At 34.1% G+C, this 25,167-nt stretch overlaps 3 protein-coding genes across 3 annotated transcripts in view; 2 read left to right on the forward strand and 1 right to left on the reverse strand.

The window, feature by feature from the left end:
• Window positions 1-7,953, forward strand: part of LOC138316571 (glycoprotein-N-acetylgalactosamine 3-beta-galactosyltransferase 1-like) — a 28,816-nt gene extending 20,863 nt beyond the window's left edge. Inside the window, exons 3-4 of the mRNA XM_069258251.1 lie at window positions 1,429-2,105; window positions 2,370-7,953. Coding sequence (XP_069114352.1) covers window positions 1,429-2,105; window positions 2,370-3,026 — 1,334 coding nt within the window. The 3' untranslated portion in view covers window positions 3,027-7,953. The remainder of the gene's footprint in view (window positions 1-1,428; window positions 2,106-2,369) is intronic.
• Window positions 7,937-18,178, reverse strand: LOC138315024 (dephospho-CoA kinase domain-containing protein-like). The gene is made up of 4 exons (XM_069255739.1): window positions 18,001-18,178; window positions 13,409-13,612; window positions 11,030-11,117; window positions 7,937-9,745 (listed from the first exon to the last, which is right to left on the reverse strand). The coding sequence occupies exons 1-4, from the start codon at window positions 18,110-18,112 to the stop codon at window positions 9,472-9,474; spliced, it is 678 nt and encodes a 225-aa protein (XP_069111840.1). The 5' UTR covers window positions 18,113-18,178; the 3' UTR covers window positions 7,937-9,471.
• A 164-nt stretch (window positions 18,179-18,342) lies between these two features.
• LOC138315023 (RNA-binding protein 48-like) lies at window positions 18,343-24,758 on the forward strand. Its single transcript, XM_069255738.1, has 5 exons — window positions 18,343-18,479; window positions 20,642-20,835; window positions 21,414-21,559; window positions 21,863-22,842; window positions 24,637-24,758. The coding sequence occupies exons 1-5, from the start codon at window positions 18,381-18,383 to the stop codon at window positions 24,682-24,684; spliced, it is 1,467 nt and encodes a 488-aa protein (XP_069111839.1). The 5' UTR covers window positions 18,343-18,380; the 3' UTR covers window positions 24,685-24,758.
• The last annotated feature ends 409 nt before the right edge of the window (window positions 24,759-25,167 follow it).

Consider the following 25,167-nt stretch of genomic DNA (forward strand, 5'->3'; position numbering starts at 1 on the left):
CAAATGAACTAAAAATAACACTGTGTACATAATTTTGAAAAAAAGTATGTATTCATATTTTAACAGTGCATATGGCACTTAACTTTCGTCTTGAAAATTTGTAATTATCCCTGAAGAAAAACATGATTTATAACTATTTTTTGTGCATGAACTATTGAAATGTGTTGTTTCACTTTGTCTTAAAATGACCGATTATGTGCTTTCCATTGACTACAGTGTATAGCCATCAGAGATATTCAGTGCAAATGTCATGGTTGATGGAGTTTTACATGTGATCTATTTTTAGCCCCATAATAAGCAATAGGGTATCCTTTAACACGAGAGTTGACTGGTCAGATGTTTTTTTTTTTCAGATGTTATTTTTCTGTCTTTAGACACAACGTAATGTTTCAAAAGTGTCTCGTCGTACTATACCTCTAACATTGTTGGAGTAGCAATAGGAGTGATTTTGTTTGTAACTTCAATGTCATATTTATTAAAGTGAGAAGGATTTGTCAATCTGGGTTTTGGATGAATATGTCAGGAGCACTTTAATGTTTGTGCACTGACCGTGACCGATGTTGGGCGATGACTGATTTTCCTTTAATATCCATTGGTGCAACCTTTGATGTAGCTTTCGGGTGCCATAACTGTCTTACTTTCTGAAGCTGCCGACATTTCATGAGTTGAGATGTATATTTTAAATGAAAATTTACGCCATATCTTCTAAATCTTTTATAGGATTAGGCATAGTGAAATTTATTAAGCTTTACATTGGTGTTTCTGTTTCTTTTCACTAGCCATAAGACAGGTATTTGTTGAGAAAAATGTTTTTTATTCTCAGTTCATTGGCGTCTTGGGTGGTGTTTAGTAGTGTAAAGAGACAGTGACAAATCCTTCTTACTTTTAAATCCTTGGTAACTTTTACAAAAATTTAGACAATGAATTTGTCTCCATTTGAGTTATAATGTAGAAAGCTGAATTGTATTAGTGATGGTACCGGTGCCATGTAAACATTATGATGCCCTTTTTTTCAAAAAAAAATAAAAAATGTTTTAAACAACTTTATAAGTTTTTCATTTCACAGAATCCTGCATTTGGGTATTAAACTGAATGATTACTCAAATGCATGTAGGACTAGTACTTTAACTCAAATGCAGGACTATTCCTCAAATACGAGAGTGTACATGTGCCCAACCTGGGATATGTGTAAAAGTCCATGACAGTCGACACTATTCACACATATTATTTACCTGGCCGAACCTAGTGAAAAGTTGATGAGATATACATGTTGCATACCTATGCACTTGCAATGGTCTCACAATATTGCACTGTCAATGACTTTTGATCTTGGGTATTAATAACAAGTTTCAAACTAAGGGGAGATAATATTATACTATTCTTGCCATGTTCATAAATAAACAAATTTTGGTGTTTGTTGTGTTGCAGGGGAATCAAATGAAGAAGCAAAGATGTTGGCAAAGAAAGTACGGGTTCTGTGTTGGGTGATGACTGGCCCTAACAACATAGATTCCAAAGCAAGACATGTGAAAGCCACCTGGGGTCAACGTTGTAATAAACTGATCTTCATGAGCTCCGAGGAGGTGAAGGACCTGCCTGCTGTAGCTCTACCAGTCAAAGAAGGACGAGACAACCTGTGGGCTAAGACAAAAGAGGCTTTTAAATACATCTACAAACACCATATGGATGATGCTGATTGGTTTATGAAAGCTGATGATGACACTTTTCTAATAGTAGAAAACCTACGGTATTTTCTCAGTGATAAAGTGTCAGAGAATCCAGTGTATTATGGACGGCGATTTAAGCCCTACGTGTCTCAGGGCTATATGAGTGGAGGGGCTGGGTATGTTCTTAGTCACAAAGCTGTCAAACTGTTGGTGGAGAAGGGGGTAGATGATAGTGCTATGTGTCGGTCTGATGGAGGTGGAGCAGAGGATCTGGAGCTTGGGCGATGCATGCAGAAACTTGGGGTTCAGGCAGGCGATTCTCGGGATGAGCTAGAGAGGGAGAGATTCATGCCTTTTGTACCAGAGCATCACCTCATACCTGGTATACTCCCAAAGGATATGTGGTACTGGAGTTACAGTTACTACCATGCCAAGCAGGCAAGTACACATGATATAGTGACAAAACTAAATTATCTCAATATGTTAATTTCATCTTCACACTGAAGGCTTATATACATATATATATACAACATTTTCTTAATCAATCCTAATGATATTTTGCGTTTACTTAAAATTGCAAGCAATATAGTAGTGATAACATTTTCCAACTGTTACTTTAAAGAAAAAATCTTCGTAAACCAAAAATCATGGCCATAGGTCATCACTAGTAACTTATATAAACGGCCATGTTTCTGTTGACAGGGACCTGACTGCTGCAGTGATTATGCTATCACATTCCATTATGTCAACCCAAACATGATGTATGTATTGGAGTACCTGGTCTATCATCTTAAACCCTATGGCTACAACACCATCAACCAGTGCAGAGGTCAAGGAGAGGTTAAACAGAGGTCACAAGGTCATGGTCAGGAGAAAGCTGCAGCTGTAAAAGAGGAAAATATAAAAGAAGTACATGAGGAAAATATTGAGGAAGGAAAAAAAGAGGAAGAAAACAAGGAAGAAAATAAGGAAGAAGTTAATGAAAATGAGGAAGGGAAACAAGTCATAGAAGAAAAGGAAATACAAAATGAGGAGAAAAAAGATAATGAGGCCATAGAAAATAATGGAAATGAAGTACCTCCAGAAGAAAAAGAAATACAAGGAGATGTAAATCAGGAACAAAAACCAGAGGAAAATTTAGATAATTCAGATAAACAACAAAATCAGGGAAAAGATAAGGAAACAGAGATAGAAATAGATGAAAAAAGATTCCAACAGATAACAGACAAAATTGTCGAACAGGAAAATCAAGAAAAAGTTAATGTAGATAATGTAAAGCTGTACCAAGTAGGAGCAGCTAAAGAGGAGGCACAGGAAAACATAAACAATGTGGAACTATACAAAACAAAGGATAGTTAGCACTGATGTCAAAAACAGATCCATATTTATTTTTACTATTTTTTTTAAATTGTTAATAATTGTTTATAATTGATATGTAATTTATTTTGTTATGAATGAGTCCCACGGACCAGATGCAAATTTTAGTTCTTTGTCAAATGCTGATAACAAATTATCATAGTTTTTGTTGTTATAGTAACCTGCTGTTTTATGAATGAGGATCGGAGTGAGTGTGTAGGAGAATGGGCATTACTATAGGTACTATGTCTGATCAAGGTTACCCGACTGACCCTAATTTTTTACCCCCGACCCTAATTTTTTTCCCACTTATCTACAAAAAAAAAATTAAAGGTGTGGATTTCGATCTCAGAATCCGGTTCCGGCCATTATTTTAGAGTGAAAGACACGAAAAAAAGTGGAAAAATTGACTGTTGATCATAATACATAATTTTTATCACATAATTCACCAGATATCCAGTGATAATGCCCATGTTATATATTTGCATAGTCACAAGTGTGGTATATAACCTAGAGCACTTTTCATTGGCTGAAAATTCATTGTTGCGTTATTATAACTTGATGTTTGTAAACAATGATGTGACATCAGGATTTGAAAATGGCGGCCTTTACTGAATTTATTTTTAATTCTTCAAAATATGTGTTCTTGTAATATTGTGATTAGCATGTGCGTTTGTGTTCATTTGATTTGGAATTTTATAAAAATTTTGTAGCAGTTTTAAATTTATGTTCGCCATGTCTCTTAAAACTAAATATTTCTCTGAATCGTTTCATGTAATTTCATATGAAATGAATACTCATTTAAGATGTTATATAAATTTCTAATTTAGAAACTATTATTTCCAATCTTGGAGTAGTTAAATACCAATAATTTTCCATAGACAGTACACTGTACTTGTAGTATAAATGCATGGCTCACTGGTAGTCATATCATGTAGTTACTACATTTACTGACTTGTTGTAGAACTGTATACAAAATGTAATGTATAACACAAATGTTTTGTTGCTTAGAAACTTTCGATTTTTTTTTGCGTCTTCTATATTACATGCTCAAAGTTAATATCAAAATGTCATGTCATATTGTTGTAATTAACCGATCTCTTGACTACAAATAGTCACCCCTCATGTTTGTAAACGCACATGTACGATGCACAATACAAAATGTTTAGTCACATGCAGTGCCCTGACAGATTGATTGACAGCTGGCAATGATCCATCAGTTTTATACCTCACTTTATAAGAGGATGTATCCATTGCCATATAAACAACGAAAGAAATATTTCATGTTGTACAGGAAATCCTTGTATACAGAAAGAGTTTTCCAATGTTTTAGCAATGGAGTAGAAAATTTCTTTTATTAAAGTATAATTTTTATACAAGTTCAATTTAAAAAAAAAAAAATCATGTACAATAAGAAACTAGGTTATGTATGGCTTGCTTAAAAACTTTATATTGAAATTGAAGTCAACATATATCAAAAGATTTGCAGTCAGCTGCAAACACCACATTGTGTCATTCAACTTTATGCATATTATTTGTCATAACAAGACATTATCATACATGTACTATTTAATGATTCAAGATCGTGTTGTATACTATCTACTTGTTCATCAGTGATATACATTGAAATTTATTCTGTTTTAACTTTGAATCCAATACGTATTACTAATAGCATCAGCAGTTAAACAGAGTATATTTTCCATTAAGTTGAAATTTGAGAGCTACATATCTTGGTAATTGGGGGCATGTCTATCAGAAGTACTTGTTACAGTATCTATATGTAGCAGTATACATGTACATGTAAATATATATGCAAATATATATAGGTGTCATTAAAACTACTCAACCCATGTTTTCTAAAGATATGCAATAATTAATTAACCGTAATTGTTCTTGATTTTATATTTTTGACAAATACATATATTTTATTTGTTCATGTCTTTGAAAAATAATGTTAAATTTCATTATTTTTTGTTTTGGAATGTTTTCATAATATATATGATATACATATTATTATTATGTTATGACATTTAAACATTTGACTTAATTTCATGTTGATTATCTGTGGAATGTTAATTAATTAAAGGCAAAAATATTAAAACCCTCTGGACCCCCTCCTGTCTCAAAAAGGAAACATTCCAAACATTTTGACTTGTGAAATAATTTGTACGTTTAAGATAACTGTATTGAATAAACTAGCTGGCTGATAGCCCCATTACATATATATACATACACTGCCTTTATTATATTTTTATATTAGACACATTGACAGCATTTTTATTATAAAGTCAATTTTCACTGTGTAATCTTAACTTTTTTTATCCATATATTTTTCTGTCATGTTAATTCCCTTAGATATGTAGTCACACACATATGCTGTAGTAACCATACATACTTCTCTATACTGTCACATTGTATTTAACCCACAGGGACCTGGCACGAAATTTTTTAACCAATAGTATACATATATATATATTATAGTATCATATATATATGTATACTGTTAGTTTCAAAAAAATCGTGCCAGATCCCTGTGATTTAACCTAGTAAGTATACGAGGTTCCACTGGCAGTCACATTATTATTGTATACATTCCATTTGACTGCCATGTCTTGTACATGTTTCTATTAATGTAAATGTTATGTTCTGTGTATTTGTAGATATGTAGCACCTAATACCAATATTCTTATAATTATCATTAATATATATTCGACATGGTTCGGGTTGTGGTTTTCAATTAGCGCATCTCATTGGTCAGTCCATCCTCGATACTCCAGGGCTTCCGATCACTTACGATCTCTACACCCCTGGACTATCTCATAGTGAAATTGAAGGCAGCTCAGCTGAAAATATTTGACCAATCACAGACCAGCAAAGATTTCCTTTGAAGACTACAGAGAGAGTGACGCCTAACATCAAAGCCACACAGTCAACCACAGTGTACCGTTATACGGTTCTTTTGATGTACATCAAATGACTAAATTACCTGTTCTGTTCTGTTGCCTCCAGTTTTACGATGAGATAGTCCAGGGGTGTAGAGATCGTAAGTGATCGGAACCCCTGGAGTATCGAGGATGTGGTCAGTCATTGGTCAGTTAACATTTTGTCTGTTTGTTTAATTATTTTTTTCTGAATGAGTAAATGGATCACAACACAAAGCCAACAGTGATAATGACCATCGGCTTGTTTTACATTCTATTATCTTTAGATAGCCAGGGCTGTTTTAAATTTGGACATGTCCGATTTAGGAGATGTCTGTGATAGCACCTACACTTATGGTCAGTACCTGGATACTGTCCCACATGGGTTATGAATTTCCTACCAAAAACTTAAGTACAAATAGTAAATAATCATAATATATTAAGGAGATTCCACTCTCCATTGCCAGGTTTTTATTCTACAATAGAAATACAATGTACCAGAGACATATCTTAGGGAGACAAATTGTGTTACAAGCTTTAAGGGTTATGTAGACAAAACATAATCAAGGGAGACGAAACGTAACCAAGGGAGACAAAACGTAACCAAGGGAGACAAAACATATCTTAGAGATACAAAGCGTAACCAAAGGAGACAATTTATCTAGAAACTTGAAAAATATATTATAAAAAAATATGTTAGTTTTGCATGTTATTCGTGGCATTTTAAAAACAATATTCTCCTCACTGAATTTATAGTTCAAAAGGGAGAAGATACATAATGTATATTGACAAGATGTGTAAATCAAATTGTATTTTTATTTGCAAATATGAATGTGCTGAAATTATATCAAAATAATCAAAATTAAATGAAATTTTGCTGCTGATGCAGAGGAAGGAGCTCCTTCCCTTCAATAACAACTGCAATATAGTAGTTTTCTGTAATATTTCCTAAAGTAATTGACTGTTGAAACATTTTATTAGGTTCCAAGATAGGAAAGATCAGGGAGTAAATTGTATTATAATTCTGTGCAGTGTATACAAGGTTTATTTTGTATGCTGTCATTCTTTATAGCCATTTAACTGGTATATCTTATATCATATAGGTGATTCTTGTTAAACTTGTGTATGAAATACCTTACCACATATAATTTTGGGGTAGAAGTCTAGTTTTTTTCCTTTTTTTTTCTTCTTATTTTTACGTTTCAGCATTCAGTTAGTATCTTGTTATAGTTTCATAATAACTATACATTTTTATTTATGTAAGTAATTTTTTCAATTTTTTAGAGAAAGAGATATGAAGGGGGAAAAAAGAATTATTCAATCATGAAGCCAGATAATGAGATTCAGTATGAAAAAAAATAGTCATTTGGTGTTGCAATGAGCACTGGTATGGTGTACACTAATTAGCTCAGTGCGACCTTTTTTGGATGATTTTGACCTTTGATGTTTTATTTTGTTCTGCGCCTAGTGTGCTCATTTAATGAAACTTTTTAATCTTGATGACATAAGATTTGTTGTATTTAATTAATTACGAAATTAATTAATAAACAGAATGTGCCATTATGTGTATACATAATTCTATACCACCTAATTTTTTTATCAAAATTGTCGTTGATAATATTTTGATTTGTTTGATATGTTTGCATGTATCTTTAAATGGCCAAATACCTAGTGCATATCTATAAACCATGATATATAAATGTAATAATTATATTTTGAGAAAGATTTATCGCTAAAAAAATTGCAAGCAGGCATGTGTAACACTTGACAGGGTTTTGGAAATTTGTTTAGAAATTCAATTTTGTAGCGGACACTTTATGTATACAATTTTTGCCTATTGAAGTTCACCTTGATATTATATATTGTTGGTAACACTGACTGAATGACACAAGCTAATGTCACATTATGAAATACATGTGGTGACATTTGTTTTACTATATAGTCACAAATAACCTATAGACAGATGTGGTACACAAAACAAACACAATAAAGTTATCGTTTTACATTTGCTTTATCTTTGATTGTATATTCAAAATATGCATTCTGGTATAAAATAATATAAAAAATGACAAAAGATATTATGACAAAATCGTTGATGAGTATGAATATCATAATTTACAATGACATCATAAATATACTAACCGGATTCATGTTACTCCAATACATCTCCGAAACAAAAAAGTTAAAGTTGCTTAAAAACAACAATAATATAAAATATATATATGGATGTTCTAAGATGAGATCACAACACCATACATAATCTATGTTAAATGTGCCATTGAAGATTCATGTTGCTGTTTGGCACAGTAATAATCAACTAACGCTTAGTAATTAGGATGAGGGCGGGAAGCATACGACGACCAGCATTATGAAAATTAACATTTAATTCATTGTAATTAAATTGTTCAGAAGGTGATAAGTGTAGTATTTACCTTACACTTATAACTTCTGCGACTCTACAAAATTATCAATCTTGTTTTAGATTCTCATTTTAAAAATCAAAAGCCAGTTTGGAAAGGTAGGGGCCTTTAAGTAGAACTTGAGAAGAAGTTCAAAATGTGTTTTCAAGATGGCGGCTGTGGCGGCCATCTTGGACTTCGGATTGACCCGAAAAATATTAACACTTTATGGGGACCATGTCAGGATCATTCCATGCAAGTTTCGGCCAAATCGCACTGGTAGAACTTGAGAAGTTCAAGATGTGTTTTCAAGATGGCGGCTGTGGCCGCCATCTTGGATTTCGGATTGACCCGAAAAATAACAACACTTTGTCGGGACCATGTCAGGATCATTTCATGCAAGTTTCAGCCAAATGGCACCGGTAGAACTTGAGAAGAAGTTCAAAATGTGAAAAGTTAACGCACGGCGCACGGCGGACAACGACGGACGAAACATGACGACTATAGGTCATCCTGACCCCCTTCGGGTCAGATGACCTAACAAGCAATAGATAAAAGGTCTGTGTTCTTAATTATTATATTAACAGTATGGACAAAGAATTGGTCAAAATTTCAACAATATTGTTTTGTCACACTGACGTCATACACTCAGCATCACACATACCTGCTACAGGGAGCACTTAAACATTTCAATATCCATCTTTATACAACCGCAAGACGTTTTTGAATTGATATACATGTATATATACATGCAAGACATTTATATATCGACTGAATGAAGGGATCTTTCATTGTCTGTACTTTACCTATATGGCACCCTATTGTACATGATGTATATTTGTTTTACATGTTTAATTTTGTATCTTGGAGAAGAAATTTGAAATTTTACAAATTATTTGTCCTTTTACTGCTAATATTACTAACAAAGACCTTATAATTATATATACGATGAACAGAGTTCCATTGGTGGGAGTCAAGATTAGTTCACTTTAAAGCTCTGTCATAACAAAACTATATAACTTCAGCATCCATGTGGTCTCATACACCTGAATGGCAATTTTTTATAATGTTATTGATTTAAATGATATGTTAGGTGGTAACGATCATCTGGTCTCTATTATGTAATGTCTAATATAACAGGTAAAATATAAATCCAGCTGTTAATGCAAACACTGAGGTCACGATTAGTCTGAGTCTCCAGTGCGCTTTACTACTTTGTAATTTCTTGTGTAAATCCCGCACCTGTTTTTCAGTTGATATTAAACTTCCACTATTGTCTATGACAAAGGTGGCAGCTTTCACTTTCTGTGCCAATGGCATTTGAGCTTCCATCCTGCCTCTGGCTTCCTCCTCTGTCAGTTTGTTTCTCGACATGAGACGTTCTAACTGTTGATCCTCAGAGCTAAAACAAATGATTTATATTGTTATGTTTGTGACTTCCAAATTAATATCACTGGTGAAACTTGTAGTCAACATCGAGGCTTTTCTTTTGCAAAAACTGGAAGAACAAATCAGAAGTTATATCTTCAACGCCCTGGCACTATGAAGCTATCATTTAGTGCATTGAAGACATGGATTGTAATTTGATTATATATCCTACACATTAACTTATACACTAATAAAAACAAGGTCATTCAAACTACAATACTGGATTATGATGGTTATATTTCATATCAAGTATTAGAAACAAAAGTATGGTGGCCTTCTGCTTTCTGATTTAATCCTTTTCTAATTACAGTTCGTAATTAGCGCCCTTACCCCTTTAAGTGCCCCTCCCGTTTTCTGGAGGATAAATTGAAGTTCTATAAACTAACTCGGCCCCACTACTCCAATGGATTTATGAAAGTTTTACAGGTGTTTAATGATAACATTGGAACTGTATCCCATACATGAACTTGTAGGTCTTTCTCATGTGAATCGTAATGTAATAATGCATCTCAAAGGAAAGAATGTGTAGGGATATATTACTTTGACAGATTAATGTGCCATGAGTACAGAGAGAGTTTAAATATGGCTGACTTCTTTTACAGGTTTGTCATTCATACCTTCCATTTTGGTTATCTTATAAGTGCCCCCACTTTGTTATAATTTTTAACAGTTCTCCTTTATTGTTGTCTGGCGAGGTATAATCCCTGAGTCGAAAACGAGGGGACTATACCTCGTCAAACAACACTACAGGAGAACTGTTCCCAAGGGAAAGGGCCATATAGATTTAGTACGTCACATGACATTCATTATGACGTCATATATTTGGTCGCATGCTCATTCCTGGGGGAATATACTTTAGTATAGTTCCCGTAGTCAGGTATAGTCTCTTGTAGTCAAGAAGGACAGGGAACTGTCGCAAAATAGACCATGGCTGTTATCCAACCGCATTCCTAGTAATTATCATGTGATGTACTAAAACATTATTATTACATTGTAAAACTGAACTGGCCAATTAAGTGATGAAATTAAAGTGACATGCACATGTTATGAGTGAGTATCTGTATGCAGGTTCCTAACCAGACAAATGCAATGGCAATCCAAGCCAACTATAATAATAGGTACATGTACTACTTCTTTTTTTCAAAACGTACCTATATAAAATAAAGGCATATATTCAGGTACCTAGACTGAACACAAAACTTTTTTTTGCAATCTGTAAGGTTGAAAAACTACAATGATCTGTGAGGTAAATACATACCAGTTGACAACGACTGTGTAAGTCATGTAAGGAAGAACTTTGCCGGTCTCAAACAGAAGGGGAATGTCTAGGACAACAAAGGGATGGCCTGGAATGGAAATATATATGTCTTAATTAGGACAGCCAAGAGGTGACATGGAATGGAAATGTATATATCTTAGGACAGTCAAGAAGTGACATGGAATGAAAATGTAAATATCTTAGGACAGTCAAGAGGTGACATGGAATGGAAATGTATATATCTTAGGACAGTCAAGAAGTGACATGGAGTGAAAATGTAAATATCTTAGGACAGTCAAGAGGTGACATGGAATGGAAATGTATATATCTTAGGACAGTCAAGAAGTGACATGGAATGAAAATGTAAATATCTTAGGACAGTCAAGAAGTGACATGGAATGAAAATGTAAATCTAACATTGTAATTAGGACAGCCAAGGTATGACATGGAATGGAGATTTCTTATTAGGACAGTCAAGAGCTAACATGGAATGGAAATATAAATATCTTATTAGTACTGTCAAGAGGTGACCTGAAATGAGTTATAAATATCTGATTTAGAACAGTCAAGAGGTGACATGGAATGGAAATGTAAATATCTTAATTAGGACAGTCAAGAGGTGACATGGAATGAAAATGTAAATATCTTAATTAGGACAGTCAAGAGGTGACATGGAATGAAAATGTAAATATCTTAATTAGGACAGTCAAGCGGTGACATGGAATGAAAATGTAAATATCTTAATTAGGACAGTCAAGAGGTGATATGGAATGAAAATGTAAATATCTTAATTAGGACAGTCAAGCGGTGACCTGGAATGAAAATGTAAATATCTTAATTAGGACAGTCAAGAGGTGACCTGGAATGAAAATGTAAATATCTTAATTAGGACAGTCAAGAGGTAACATGGAATGAAAATGTAAATATCTTAATTATGACAGTCAAGAGGTGATATGGAATGAAAATGTAAATATCTTAATTAGGACAGTCAAGCGGTGACCTGGAATGAAAATGTAAATATCTTAATTAGGACAGTCAAGAGGTGACCTGGAATGAAAATGTAAATATCTTAATTAGGACAGTCAAGAGGTAACATGGAATGGAAATGTAAATGTCGTAATTAGGACAGTCAAGAGGTGACATGGAATGTAAATGTAAATATCTTAATTAGAACAGTCAAGAGGTAACATGGAATGAAAATGTAAATATCTTAATTAGGACAGTCAAGAGGTGACATGGAATGGAAATGTAAATATCTTAATTAGGACAGTCAAGAGGTGACATGGAATGGAAATGTAAATATCGTAATTAGGACAGTCAAGAGGTGACATGGAATGGAAATGTAAATATCTTAATTAGGACAGTGAAGAGCAAACATGGAATGGAAATGGAAATATCTTAGGGTAGCCGAGATGTGACATGGAATGGATAATTGTATGTGCTGGGTGATGGAAAATCATATTGATATGGAGTCTAGGAATCTTGCCAGCTGTTTGGTAGGAAGTGCCGGAAAAGAAAGAATGAATGAAGCAATGGACAACAAAAAATATATATATGTAAATCAAAAACTTTATCAAAGTTTTAGACCAACTGAAATGCAAACATGAATTATTTACTGTTCTATAATAAATGCTGTAATGATTTTGGTGCCATAAATTAAACCTCGGCCTACATTTAAGTGTGTTCTACTGAATTCACCAGAAGGGTCCATGTACTACAGCAATTAAGATACATGCATAACAATACTGATCAACAGACAATTATGAATTTTAAGTCAATAGTTTATGCTACAAATGTAGAAAGGGGAAAGCATGAAGGATTCTGACATCAGAGATCACATATCCAGTTTCAACAGTGGTCTCTTCTGCAAGCAGCAATTTTCAAGCACAATTATGAAGTCATTCACTATCAATCATTGATGATGTTAACATTTTTGATATTACAATGAAAAAAATACTAGTTCAGGCACATTTATACAATAACCTGAGAGTGAATTATCATGACAAATTGCGGTTACATAAAAATATAAATATCTTATCTTGGACAGTCAAGAAATGACCTTTAATTTCTTTACCAAGATCACAGACCATACCATAATTACCGTTATTAGCACCCTCCCCTATAAGCACCATTCCCTTTTTTCTGAAGAAAGAGTTGAGTTCTCTAAATGCTAATCCCATAGATTTAACCATGTTTTACACCTGTAGGCATATGTATGTTCACTGTGACAGACTAATGTGCCATGAGGACGAAGAGATCGAGTTAAAAAATATGACATTTTAAAGAGGTTTTTTGTCCACAACTTTTATTTTGGTTCCCTAATAAATGCTCCTCCCTTTTGTTTCATAACAGCTAACATAATATCATTATTATGTGTACCTGTGGTAAACAGGCTGAAGACCTTCCACAACATGGCTTTATGAATTTCTGGATGCGTCAGTGAATTCAGAAGTCGTCTTTTCTCAGGATCAGCAAAAATAATCTCTCCGAGTTTTTCTCTGTTAAGTTCTCCATTTTCCAACAAAACTTTGTCTCCAAAATGTTGTCGAATTTTCTTCCATGCTGGAGCTCCGGGTGAAACAACTATTTTAAATAAAAGAAGACAATATTATTTTATGAAGAGTAGCTAAGAAATAACTCTGTACACATAGAATTTTGAAATGGACTTAAAGATTTTTAGATCACCTGAGAAGAGGTCTCAAGTGACCTATTCTAATCCCCTTTTGTCTGTCGTCGTCCATCATGTGTCATGCGTTGTATGTCCATAAACAATTTACATTTTCGACTTCTTCTCCAAAACTACAGAATCAATTTCAATGAAATTTTGCACAAACCTTCTATAGGCATAAGGCCAATCAAAATTGTGAATTATATGGTCCCCACCCCCAGGGGGCTGTGGGAGGGGCCAAAAGGGGTACAATTTCAAAAATCTTCTTCTCCACTCACAGATGTGGTAGAATCAAATTCTCTTCATAGATAGAAAGGTCTTAAGGTCCTTTACAAAAATTGTAAATTATATGACCCTGGGGAGCGTGTAAAGTTTACTATAGTTTATATCAGGAAAACACATTTTTTATAGCATTATTTGGTCATTGTAATAGGAAATGAGTCAAATGTTGTCAGAATTATCAGTATGAGATAGCCATTGAAGAATAAACTGGGCAATTTCAGTTTTTTCAGCCTTTCCTCGTATGGCAATTTCTGTAGTCCGGGCAGGCATCTGGTGACACGTAGTTGATCACTTTCTATCAGGTTGATTTCCTTGTTTTTGTTTGGAAACCAGATTATACTTGCGAAATTAATCTAGCTGGGACCTGACAAGTGATTTGTATAATGGTATAAATAACTTTGTGTCCATAAAATAAAATGTTCTGTATATATATATATAGCAAACCAAACATTAAATTGGCTTTTTTGACTTTGTTGCTGATATGGTTTTCAAAGCTTAAATCTGATACTATAGTTACTCCAATGTCTTTCTCACTTGTTGTAGTTAGAAGTTGTTTATTTGTTAAGTTGTAATGGTGATTTATAACTGAAGACTTTCCAATATGCATGTGTTTACATTTTGTCAGGGTGCATTTTCATTAACCAATCTTCACTCCATTTGCTCATGGTGTGACCGTGTCCAAATCAATTTTCCTACTTTCTTTTGAAAATTTTTGTGTCGTCTCCAAAAAGATATATCTCAGAGTTTACTGGATTTGGGAGCCCATTATATTAATCAATGAGGATGACAAAGAGAAGTGGCCCTAGCATTGAACCTTGTAAAATCATGAAAAATAAATCATATTATTAGAATTTAGATGAAATAAAATATACTTTGAATATGGGGATTTAACTACAAGTAAATTAAGAGATATTTTAACAAGTTCAAATTTACGACACTTGCAGTTTTAGCAAGTGACATAAATGTTAAAAGGCGTAGTTAATCTCTGTGTATTATATTATACATGTGTTACATATATAACCTGTCCTCTCTTAGGGCTGTAACAAGTATCCGAGTACTTGAGTATTCACGAATTATTGAGAAAGATCGGATACGAATATTCGTTACTCCTGATATAAAATTTGTGGATCGCGATCTTTCAAAAGCAAAAAATAATACCTTCTTTAATGCTGTCATAGCTCAACAAGAGATCCCAGAGGGATCTTGGCGCCCACCAAAGAATGATCTATATCTGACAAAGGAAAGATGGATCTTTTCTCTACTTTTTAAACTTTTTCAAACAATTAATACTACATATAAAATTTGAGACAGATCGCTTCAGTACCTTTTGAGAAATAGCAGTAACAAACTTCAACTATCAAAATCCAAGATGACTCCTTGGTGGTCATCTTGTTGATCAATCGGTCCCAAATCACAATATGCACAACTAGGGCCCTAGGGGAACCTACATGTGAAATTTGAGAAAGATCCATTCAATACTTTCTGAGAAATAGCGATAACAAACTTTGAATATAGAATCTAAGATGGCTGCCAGGCAGCAATTGTGTTGAACAATCGGTCCCAAATCACAATATGCACAACTAGGGCCCTAGGGGAACCTACATATGAATTTTGAGACAGATCCCTTCAGTACTTTCTGAGAAATAGCAATAACAAACTTTGAATAACAAAATCCAAGATGGCTGCCTGGCGGCCATCTTGTTGACCGATCGGTCCCAAAATGCAATATGCACAACTAGGTCCCTAGGGGAACCTACATATGAAATTTGAGACAGATCCCTTCAGTACTATCTGAGAAATAGCCATAACAAACTTTAACTATCAAAATCAAAGATGGCGGCCTGGCGGACGTCTTGTTCACCGATTGGTCCAAAAATGCAATATGCACAACTTGGGACCAAGGGTAACCTCCATGTGAAGTTTGAATAAAATTCCTTCAGCAGTTATCAAGAAATATCGATAACAAACTTCAACTGCCAAAATCAAAGATGGCTGCCTGGCGGCCATCTTGTTTTTCCGATCAGCCTCAAAATCTGTATGGCACAAATAGGGACCAAGGTTACCCTCCATGTGAAGTTTGAACAAAATCCCTTCAGTAGTTCTCAAGAAATATCGATAACAAACTTCAACTGCCAAAATCAAAGATGGCTGCCGGGCGGCCATCTTGTTTTTCCGATAAGCCTCAAAATCTGTATAGCACAAATAGGAACCAAGGTTACCCTCCATGTGAAGTTTGAACAAAATCCCTGCAGCAGTTTTTTAGAAATAGTGATAACAAGCATTGTTTACGGACGGACGATGGACCACGCACGCAGGGCGATTTGAATAGGGCTAAAAATGTGAAGGAATGTACACTTAAGTCTAAAGTCTGAATATCATCGATGTTTTCTCTTTGAAGTAGACCGGAAGTACACAAAAGCTGTGTGAAGTAAAGCTAGCAACATGTTATTTTCGTACCCACGCTTCGATGCGATGTTGTGAATTCTTCATAAAATAATAATGATAAAACATAATCATTGACTTCTAAAGATGTAAAAGATTATTATCGATTTCGTTTTCATTACGGGTCGGAAATATGTAAAAATATGTATATACTATATTAGGCAACTGAGTACTGTTGATGTGAACCCCATGTCAAAAACGAAAGGTAACTTAGGCTAATCATGAGTCAAAATCATAAATCACCTTCTTCTTCTTATAAAGAACACAATTCCATCGATGCCGATGATAATATTGTGCGGATTTGCAGAGGCATGATTGTGGAAAAAAAAAGAGTGAAGTTATTTACAGTGATCTTGAAGGTGCATGTTATTTTTTTATTATTTTCTTTTAGTGACAGTTATAAGATAAAAATAATATAAATTTTAGGGAGTGGAGTTTAGGTCTTCAAGTTCTGTTTTAAGGATATGTGACTTGAAGACCTCTAGTGTAGTGCTTTGTACTGTAGCCACCGGTAGGATGTTCCATTGTTTAATTATGTGTGGAAAAAATGAGTGTTTGAATATGTCCTTGTTGGCAGCTATATGTCTATATGTGAATGGGTGTGATTGTCTAGTCCTGAAATCTGTCAGATTAAGAATTTGACTATAGTTTATTGCCACATGATGGTGTATGATTTTATAAAATTAAATTAAATGTGTTCTTGTTCTGCGTGTTTGTAGTGAGGTCCAGTTGAGGTTTTCCATCATGTCTTGTACTGAACTTGTGTTGTGGTATATCTGCTTGTTGTGTAGCGTGCTGCTCTGCGTTGTGTTTTTTAGATTTGCATGATTTGATTTGTCTGGTGTGGGTCCCATACGGAGGAGCAGTACTCCAGTTTGGGTCTGACTTATAATGGCTTTGTACGGATGTTCTTTTATATGTTGTGAGTTTATCTGATTAAAAATAAAAAATTATAGGCCTAGAACCAAATTAAATTGTAATTACTCTTATAGATATATTTTTTACTTAATTTCAAAGTTTTTCTGTATTTGAACAAAATAAAAGTAACAATGAAATGTTTTGATATGGTGTTTTATGCCTTACCATGATAATTTATATATACAGTGTACCTGTTCACAGATGGTTTGACTTTGATTCATGCCGTAATTGATGTGCACTAGTGTTTTTGAGATGACGTCATTTCAAAATTCAAATGATTTGATTTTTTTTACAGTTACAGTAACTGAATCCTGCTGTACTTCACCTGTAACTCTATTGCTTAATTATAAGGAATGTAAAACTGCTAAAATTGGTTTTATTATCAATCAAACATTTATCAATGTATAGAGCCATTATTGATTTATCAATAAAAACAGTTTTACTTCAATTGAATCTTTTGCTCGTCAACCCTGAATCGTGGATCGGATCGGATCGCCACATGTTAGACAATCCACAGCCCTATCCTCTCTACACTGCTTTAGTGCAGTGCCTGTGAAAACGGGTCACAAATGAAAATGCCACACCTTCTCTGTAAAAATGTTGTATTTTGTACTGATGGGCTGTAAAGCCTAAAATAATAAAAGAATTGAATTGAATTTACCTTGCCGGGCTAATTTATCTGCGTCTATGATTTGGCAGCCAAGATCTGATAAAATTTTGGAGACCGTTGATTTGCCGGAGGCTATGCCTCCGGTGAGACCTACAAGAAACATTACGTGTACATTTACCTACGTAGTGTACCTTGCTCACAAACCGAAACCGGAACTAGGCGGTACTTACACCGAGCAATGCCCTTCAGTAAAAAACGAATGAACTGCATGGAAATTTCACAAAATACAACTCTTCCGGTTATGTTTGCTTTTATTTTTATCATAATAAAATATTCAATCTGTTTTAACCGGTATTATTCTTAAAATTGTCACATTTGCACATATTTTGACAGTGATACACCTTTAGCGAAGTAAAATCATTGTATTCAATATGGCTGCGCCCATGAATGTCCCTCTCCATCACGTTCGAGGGGAAACTTGTAGCACCCGACCGGTCTATAGAGAGGGGAGAAACCCAAAGGCGGTAAAAGTAATGTCATTTAAAATATATATCTGAATATGTCATATTGTAATTTAGCTCAAGATACGCTGTCTCTCACAGCAGAGACACCCTTACACATTTTGACAGTAACATTGTTAGCCTGTTATATATAATTAGTGGTCCGGAGATGAGACCCAGTCCAATCCCGCTACAACAGTATGACAACTGGGACTCTATCAGTAGTCGCGAAGGAAAAGTAGTCGTGATTTGAGAAAAACAATTGTTTGCATCTCATGAAACACACTGTTTCCACATAAACAAAACAACACCATGATCATGAAGTATTCACCAGTAATCCAACAATATTAGACATCGATATTGAGAAATTTCTGATGGGCAATATCGATATCGTTAGACACGACGTAATGATAAAAAGTGTCTTGTCATGCTATACCTCAAACATTGTTAGTGTAATTATACAAATGTAATTCGCCAGCAGCTCCACTCTCCCAGACATTCGGAAATCTGGACACACAGTAGAATATGCACACAATCACTATTACTGTTCCACCACGACTACTGGTTGGGTCCCATTAACTATCTTACTACTGTTGTAACTTGCAACGGAAATTATCACAACCTGAGTCGTACAGTGTAGGTAACCAGTATCATGCAAATCCTGCTCTTAGATGAGTGACCTCTTCGTTGGTTTTGGCCCAGCCTGCTTTATAATGTTCCTGATGTCTATTGGCCCCTAGCTCTTTCACATTTAAATCAATGTATACGGTTTCATATGGAAACTTCATTTAGATGAAAGCTTATTCATCCGTACACTCAAATTTAAAAAAAAAAGTTTACAAATTAGGTTGTTTGAATTTTCAGATAAGCAGTATGTTTAATATGAATCATGCACGGCATGGAAAGAGCAAAGCTCTTATTGTTTATTTTCTTTTCTATTTCAAGACGAAAACATTACTTAAAAACAAAAGGACATACTTTAAAGCAGACTTACAGCCTATTATACTCCTCATTGAGTCAAACAAACAAATTTCTACTTGCAATATATCTAGAAATCTAGTCTGAGAAACTAGAGAGTCACTGTACAAAACAACAACATGCTTTGATCTGATAATAATTTAGCATAATAAAACTTTTATTTTAAACAGAACTAAAAAATTCGGATTTGAACATTGATTTTCTGTGTCCATGCAGTGCCACAGGGCTGGGGTGCCGCGTAAGCGAATCCTTGGTGGATATTTGACTGCATTCTCCATAGTGTTTAAAGGGACAATTCAGTCTTAGAGAACATTAAAATTTGTACATATATCGGAAAAAACGCAGTTCTAATGGAAATTAGATCAGTCGGTTTTACTGTGATATGCCAGAAAAGCCCATGGTGGTGAAATGCGTGTGGAGTGTTCAAACTCGCTCGCTGTCCGCCATTACACATTGTGGTCGAACTTCTTGTATGCCGAACCCTGTCCCTTGCTCGTAGAGTAATGCAATTTTTGTCTAAAACTGCTCAAATCGCTCTGACAATAGTGTGTTTACCTTATTAGGTGAATTGGCTCGTCTAAAAAAATCATTTTATCACCTCCTCAGTGGTTATGCAGTTCATTTGTTAAACGTGCGTGACGTTGGCTCGGGTATAGATACAGCGAACATATTTTACCTGCTGAATCGTATTGATCAACGATTTATAATTACAACGGTATAGATTAAAATACTAAACAATGACGTTGAATTTGTCAATATTTTATATGTTTCATAAGAAATTTTATCATTTATGCCATATTTTGCTTCTTGGTTATGTAAAAGAATTAGCCTGAGTGAATTGTCTCTTTAATTTTCAAAAGTTTTAGTATTTTTTTATAGTACTTTTTTTTGGAAAAATAAAAAATGTGCATTAGTTAAAGAGCAGCGCCTAGGCAACACATAAACCAGAACAAGTTAATCCAAATGTATGAAAAAATCTTAGCCATCCATGCATGCAGGTCATCAATCTCAGTATGTACTAAGTTCACATACACGTTACCCGAACAGAGCTTTGATTTTCGACGTGCTTTGCTTGTCGAAAAAGAGCTGAAATATTCTGTTACTATATTTAACCATTTTTTTAATTATCTTAAAACAGTTCTGTTTTATGCAGTGTAGTTATTTATAATGTAAATCTTTTGAGGCATTCCTCATGATTAAAGTTTCATTTTCAGGTGTACACTGTTAACCTTGAGTCTAGATACCTTCTGATACAGGGTGTACCAGCTGTAGGAGCAACACAGGAGCTCATCAAGTTATGTGCTCTATATGGAGCCATATCAGAGTACAGATTTCTGGATGAGTACCCAACAGCTGACAAATTCACAGATGTATATCTCATCAAATATGAACGAATCCAATCAGCTAGGTAAAAGGAACTTTTCTAATTTCTCACTAATCACATTGCTTTACTCAGCATAGTTCAAATGTATACCTGGCCAGTAAAAGGGATTCCACTTTAAACAAGAATAGAATATAGGGAAATAAAGACAATTAAGCTGGCATATAAATGTCAAATACAGGAGAATGCAAAAACACATTTTTGTCATTAACAACCTCTTTATTTAGGCACACAACCACAGAAAATAATTCTGCATAAGAAATTATTTAATTTCACATAGAAAATGACAAAAACAAATTTCACCCATAAAAGCAGCTAAATGCTGTTGCATTTTTGTTTAATACATTTGTATTACAAAATAAGGAAACCATCTAATCACTGTCTGCCATGCATGTTTCTGTTCATACAACACTTGTTACAGATTGGGTGTATCAAATATTGTTATAGAACATACTGGGGCATTCTGGAGACTGATAAGAATGATGCACATTGACAAATTATAGATTTGCATATTATTCTTGTGATATGAGGATCAAATAAATATCTGAATATCAATAGCGAAATTTCTTGTCTAATTTGTTTAAAGTAATGCATAACATTTTCAGAATTGCTAGGAGAAAATTGGACGATTGGTCGTTTTATGGTGGAATCCTTCATGTGTGTTATGCACCAGAATATGAATCTGTGGAAGAAACTCGTCTGAAACTACAGGATAGACGCAAAGCTGTAGCTGCAAGAATCAGGAGGAATGGTAGGTTTCTATCCACACACATATTGACATTAATGTACTTTCTGGTCTTTGTATTTTAATTATTTTGAGAGAAATTATAATGGAACTAAACCGTATTGGTTTTGTCACATTATCAAAAATATTTTTCATTTTGATATTTAGTTTTAAGCTGAAGCCTGCATTTCTCAAATCTGGAGTGTACATCTTCATACAATAGTACAGACAATATCTTTGTATCATAGTACAGACAATTATCAATATATATCTTTGTTTTGATATAAAATCCTAGCGATTTATACTTAATCTTGTTATTGACTTTTTCAGAAGCTGAGAGTGGCAAACCAAGCATGGACAACTATGCTACTTCCGTCCAATCACAGTCATGTCTTTCAGGTTCAAGCTTTCAAGTTCAAAGTTCAAACTCAAAGTCTAAATATGGCCAGTCTCAGTCACATATTTCAGGCCAGGGTTCAAATGGGCAAGATAACAGGTCAAACCAGAGATCTTCTAATAGTCAGTTTACAAAGTCAGGCCAAGGGAGTAAGCTTTCAGAAACTGTTGTTCCCATTGATAAAACTATTCCCACAGAAACTCAAGCTGACAGAACTCTGCAGGTTGACTCCCGCGTACCTCCATATCACAAGGGTATCCTGCCGATGGAGGAAGAGCAACAGCTATGGATTCCTCCTCCCCCAAAACAGATGACTGACAGAAAACATTTACATGGTTCTGCATCAGATTATGAATTTGCTCGAGTACGAACAGCTCACTCTGTGTATCCAGCTAAATATGATGCTCGGATTTTTAATGATGAGACAAAACACTACTCAAGTGACTATATACAGCAAAGCAACAAAAGAAATCCCAATGTGATATCCGACCATGTACCGAATGATAACAATGATTTCAAGGAAATGGTTCAGCAAGGAAAGATTTCAACAGGAGATAGTGCAGACATTGACAAAGAAAGGAAAGGAAATAACACAAAATGTGACAGCTATCAGAAGAAACCTGAAGTTAAAACTCAGGCAGGTGTTATTGTGCGGACATTCAAACCACAAACTGCACCTCCTAAATTTGTGCCACGACAGATGATGAATTTATCAAAAAAGACTGTACATAATAAAGTTAATACTCAGAAAGATGAAATGAATGAAGAGCTGAGAAGAAATGCCTTAAAGCTTGGAGAAGTACATGGTCCTGTAGCCAAGGGACAGGATAGTGTACAGGAACCAGTGAAACCTACAGAAACAGAGGAGTCGGTGGAAAAGAGCAGATCACAGATTAGGAAACGTGTCCATCAGGTAAATATAGGATAGGATAAATAGTGTATATAGCCATGTTTTTATGTATTTCAATATAGTAAAGATTCTCAGAAATGTTCCAAATCCAACATAAAGAAAACTGAAAAACTTACCTCCATAAATGGATAACTTTAATTCAGAAACTTAGAGAATGGTCATTGTAGATATCAAAATAATATTGGTAGTTATTGATAAGTTCCCAATTAGTCACCGATGACATCCAAAAGATCACATGTCAAGGTCAAATGTCCATGGTGTTACCATACTTAAATACTACAATATCCTATTTTAAAATCTATTAATGATTTGATAACTGTTCATTTCATTTGATACTTTGATACTAAGTCACAGTAATGCTCATAATAAATTATATTACTTTAATACTCTGTAATCTGCTGGCAAATAATATCTCACTAGTCAACATCTTTGGACTTTTATTGCATACAAGTACTTTTAATTTTATCATATAAAATAACTTCAAAAGAATATTCTTTTGAGACAAATATTATGTTTAGGTCTTTCAATAATTTGGGCACTTTTTGTTTGTTAACATGCTTTAAATTTCATCTTTAACTAATCATTTTGTTACATTTTTGTCCTGGTTACACTATGGACATTGATTGAATACCGCTGACAAAGGTAACATAACAGACATTTGTCCATGGTGTTACCCGATTGAAAAGTTTTGTATGGTTCTTGATCATCATTATGACATTCAGTAGAGATTAAAAATGGACTAGGTAGACAAAATGCTTTGATATCAAAGAGTTCCAAAGATATCTAATGTTAGGAAAGGAATGAAAAGCAGTATTTCTTTGTACTTGTCTGTGGTGTTAATACCATGTTTGTCCACAGTGTTACCAAAACTAAATGTGGTGGTACTGTTGCCGATTGTATTTGTGATTCATTATTTTGAAATTTATTTATGGAGATATATACATAAAATATTATACCTTTTAATGACAAGGTGTCTTAATTTTCTTCTCAAATGAATCTCTTATGTCTGGGGTATGACCAAAATTTGACAGTGGTGTTACTGTATTTGGTGTTACCAAACACCACAAAAGTTTTCTTCAATTTGTAAAGATTTTCATATCTACTCTTCATCATAGTACAAACTGTAACATCTCAATTTGATCAAAATAGCAGTTCCTTTATAATACAACAAAGAGGTTTAGTGAAAATACATGTCAAGGTTCAAAATATTTGGTTACACCATATGCATGAACACTGAATGTTCATTGATAGCAAAACTTGTCATTGATTTGATTGAATTAAAAAAACTCCCTCTCTTACACTTAAATCATCATGTGCCAAATAAATAGGGAGTAGATATATATATCGATGCTTAGTTAATACATTATGGGTAATAGTACTTATCCTTCATAGTGATGCATCATTTGAACCAAAATTATTCTGGTAACACAACAGACATTTCTTCAAAGGACAGGCAAACATTTTGTTGAAAATTGATCAATACATATTTTTTAGACAAAACCTATTAGAAATTTAAAGGATCTGATGTTTAACTACAAAACAAACACTAACTTAACATCACACTTAGAGGACATTTTATTTAGTATGAATTTGGGTCATTTCTCTTGTGACAAGCCCATTTCCTGTGCTTGACCTATTTTGAATTGAAAAAACAACAATTATCATTTTCAAAACAAAGTGCATTAAAATTCACTTTCTTTGCTCCAAAACTTTTTCCTGTTAATATATTTCTAAGGAGACAATCTATAGAGAAATGTTGAGAATGTAGCATAAAGTGCTATTTGTTTTGTGTTACAGATAACTAGTACAGATGAAAGCAAAGCCAAGAGAGGTAAACACAGCTGATAGTGTTTGGAATGCATATTTGTTATTTTCTTGATTTTGATTATATTTATGATTAAAGCATTTTCCAACATCTCTCTCTGTGAGTTCTTTTGAGTAACAATGTAAAACCAACAAGAACAGTGTACATTGTACTTGCTGTATTTGGCCCCAGAAGTGCCGCATCGATCCCTATTAGCATCTTTTCCCCCTTCCAATTTTCGAGGGCTAATATACTTACTCGAATTATTACTCGAAAGACTACTAGTATGGAATACAGTAGTTTATTTGTTTCCTTCGGAAAATGAATAGGGTTTTCTTTGTGCAGTATTTTTGTGTATGGTAGGCCAAATTTTGGCCATATTGATGTCCAATAGATCCCTAATTACAATATGCTAAATAAGGATTGTACATATCAAATACAAATTTAGAAAGATCCCTTCCCTTCAGTACTTTATCAGAAATAGCAATAACATTATCCAAGACTGCCGCCTGTCGTCCATCTTT

This window comes from Argopecten irradians, chromosome 2, assembly GCF_041381155.1.
Source record: "Argopecten irradians isolate NY chromosome 2, Ai_NY, whole genome shotgun sequence".
NCBI lineage: Eukaryota > Metazoa > Mollusca > Bivalvia > Pectinida > Pectinidae > Argopecten > Argopecten irradians.

Coding starts and splice junctions, on each gene's coding strand:
- LOC138315024 (XM_069255739.1), bottom strand. CDS start 18,112: ATGTTTCTTGTAGGTCTCACCGGAGGCATAGCCTCCGGCAAATCAACG. Junction 11,118..13,408: donor CTTCAGCCTGTTTACCACAG/GTACACATAATA, acceptor TTTCCATTCCAG/GCCATCCCTTTGTTGTCCTA. Junction 9,746..11,029: donor TACACAGTCGTTGTCAACTG/GTATGTATTTAC, acceptor CATTTGTTTTAG/CTCTGAGGATCAACAGTTAG.
- LOC138315023 (XM_069255738.1), top strand. CDS start 18,381: ATGGCTGCGCCCATGAATGTCCCTCTCCATCACGTTCGAGGGGAAACT. Junction 18,480..20,641: donor GAAACCCAAAGGCGGTAAAA/GTAATGTCATTT, acceptor TTTCATTTTCAG/GTGTACACTGTTAACCTTGA. Junction 20,836..21,413: donor GAACGAATCCAATCAGCTAG/GTAAAAGGAACT, acceptor TAACATTTTCAG/AATTGCTAGGAGAAAATTGG.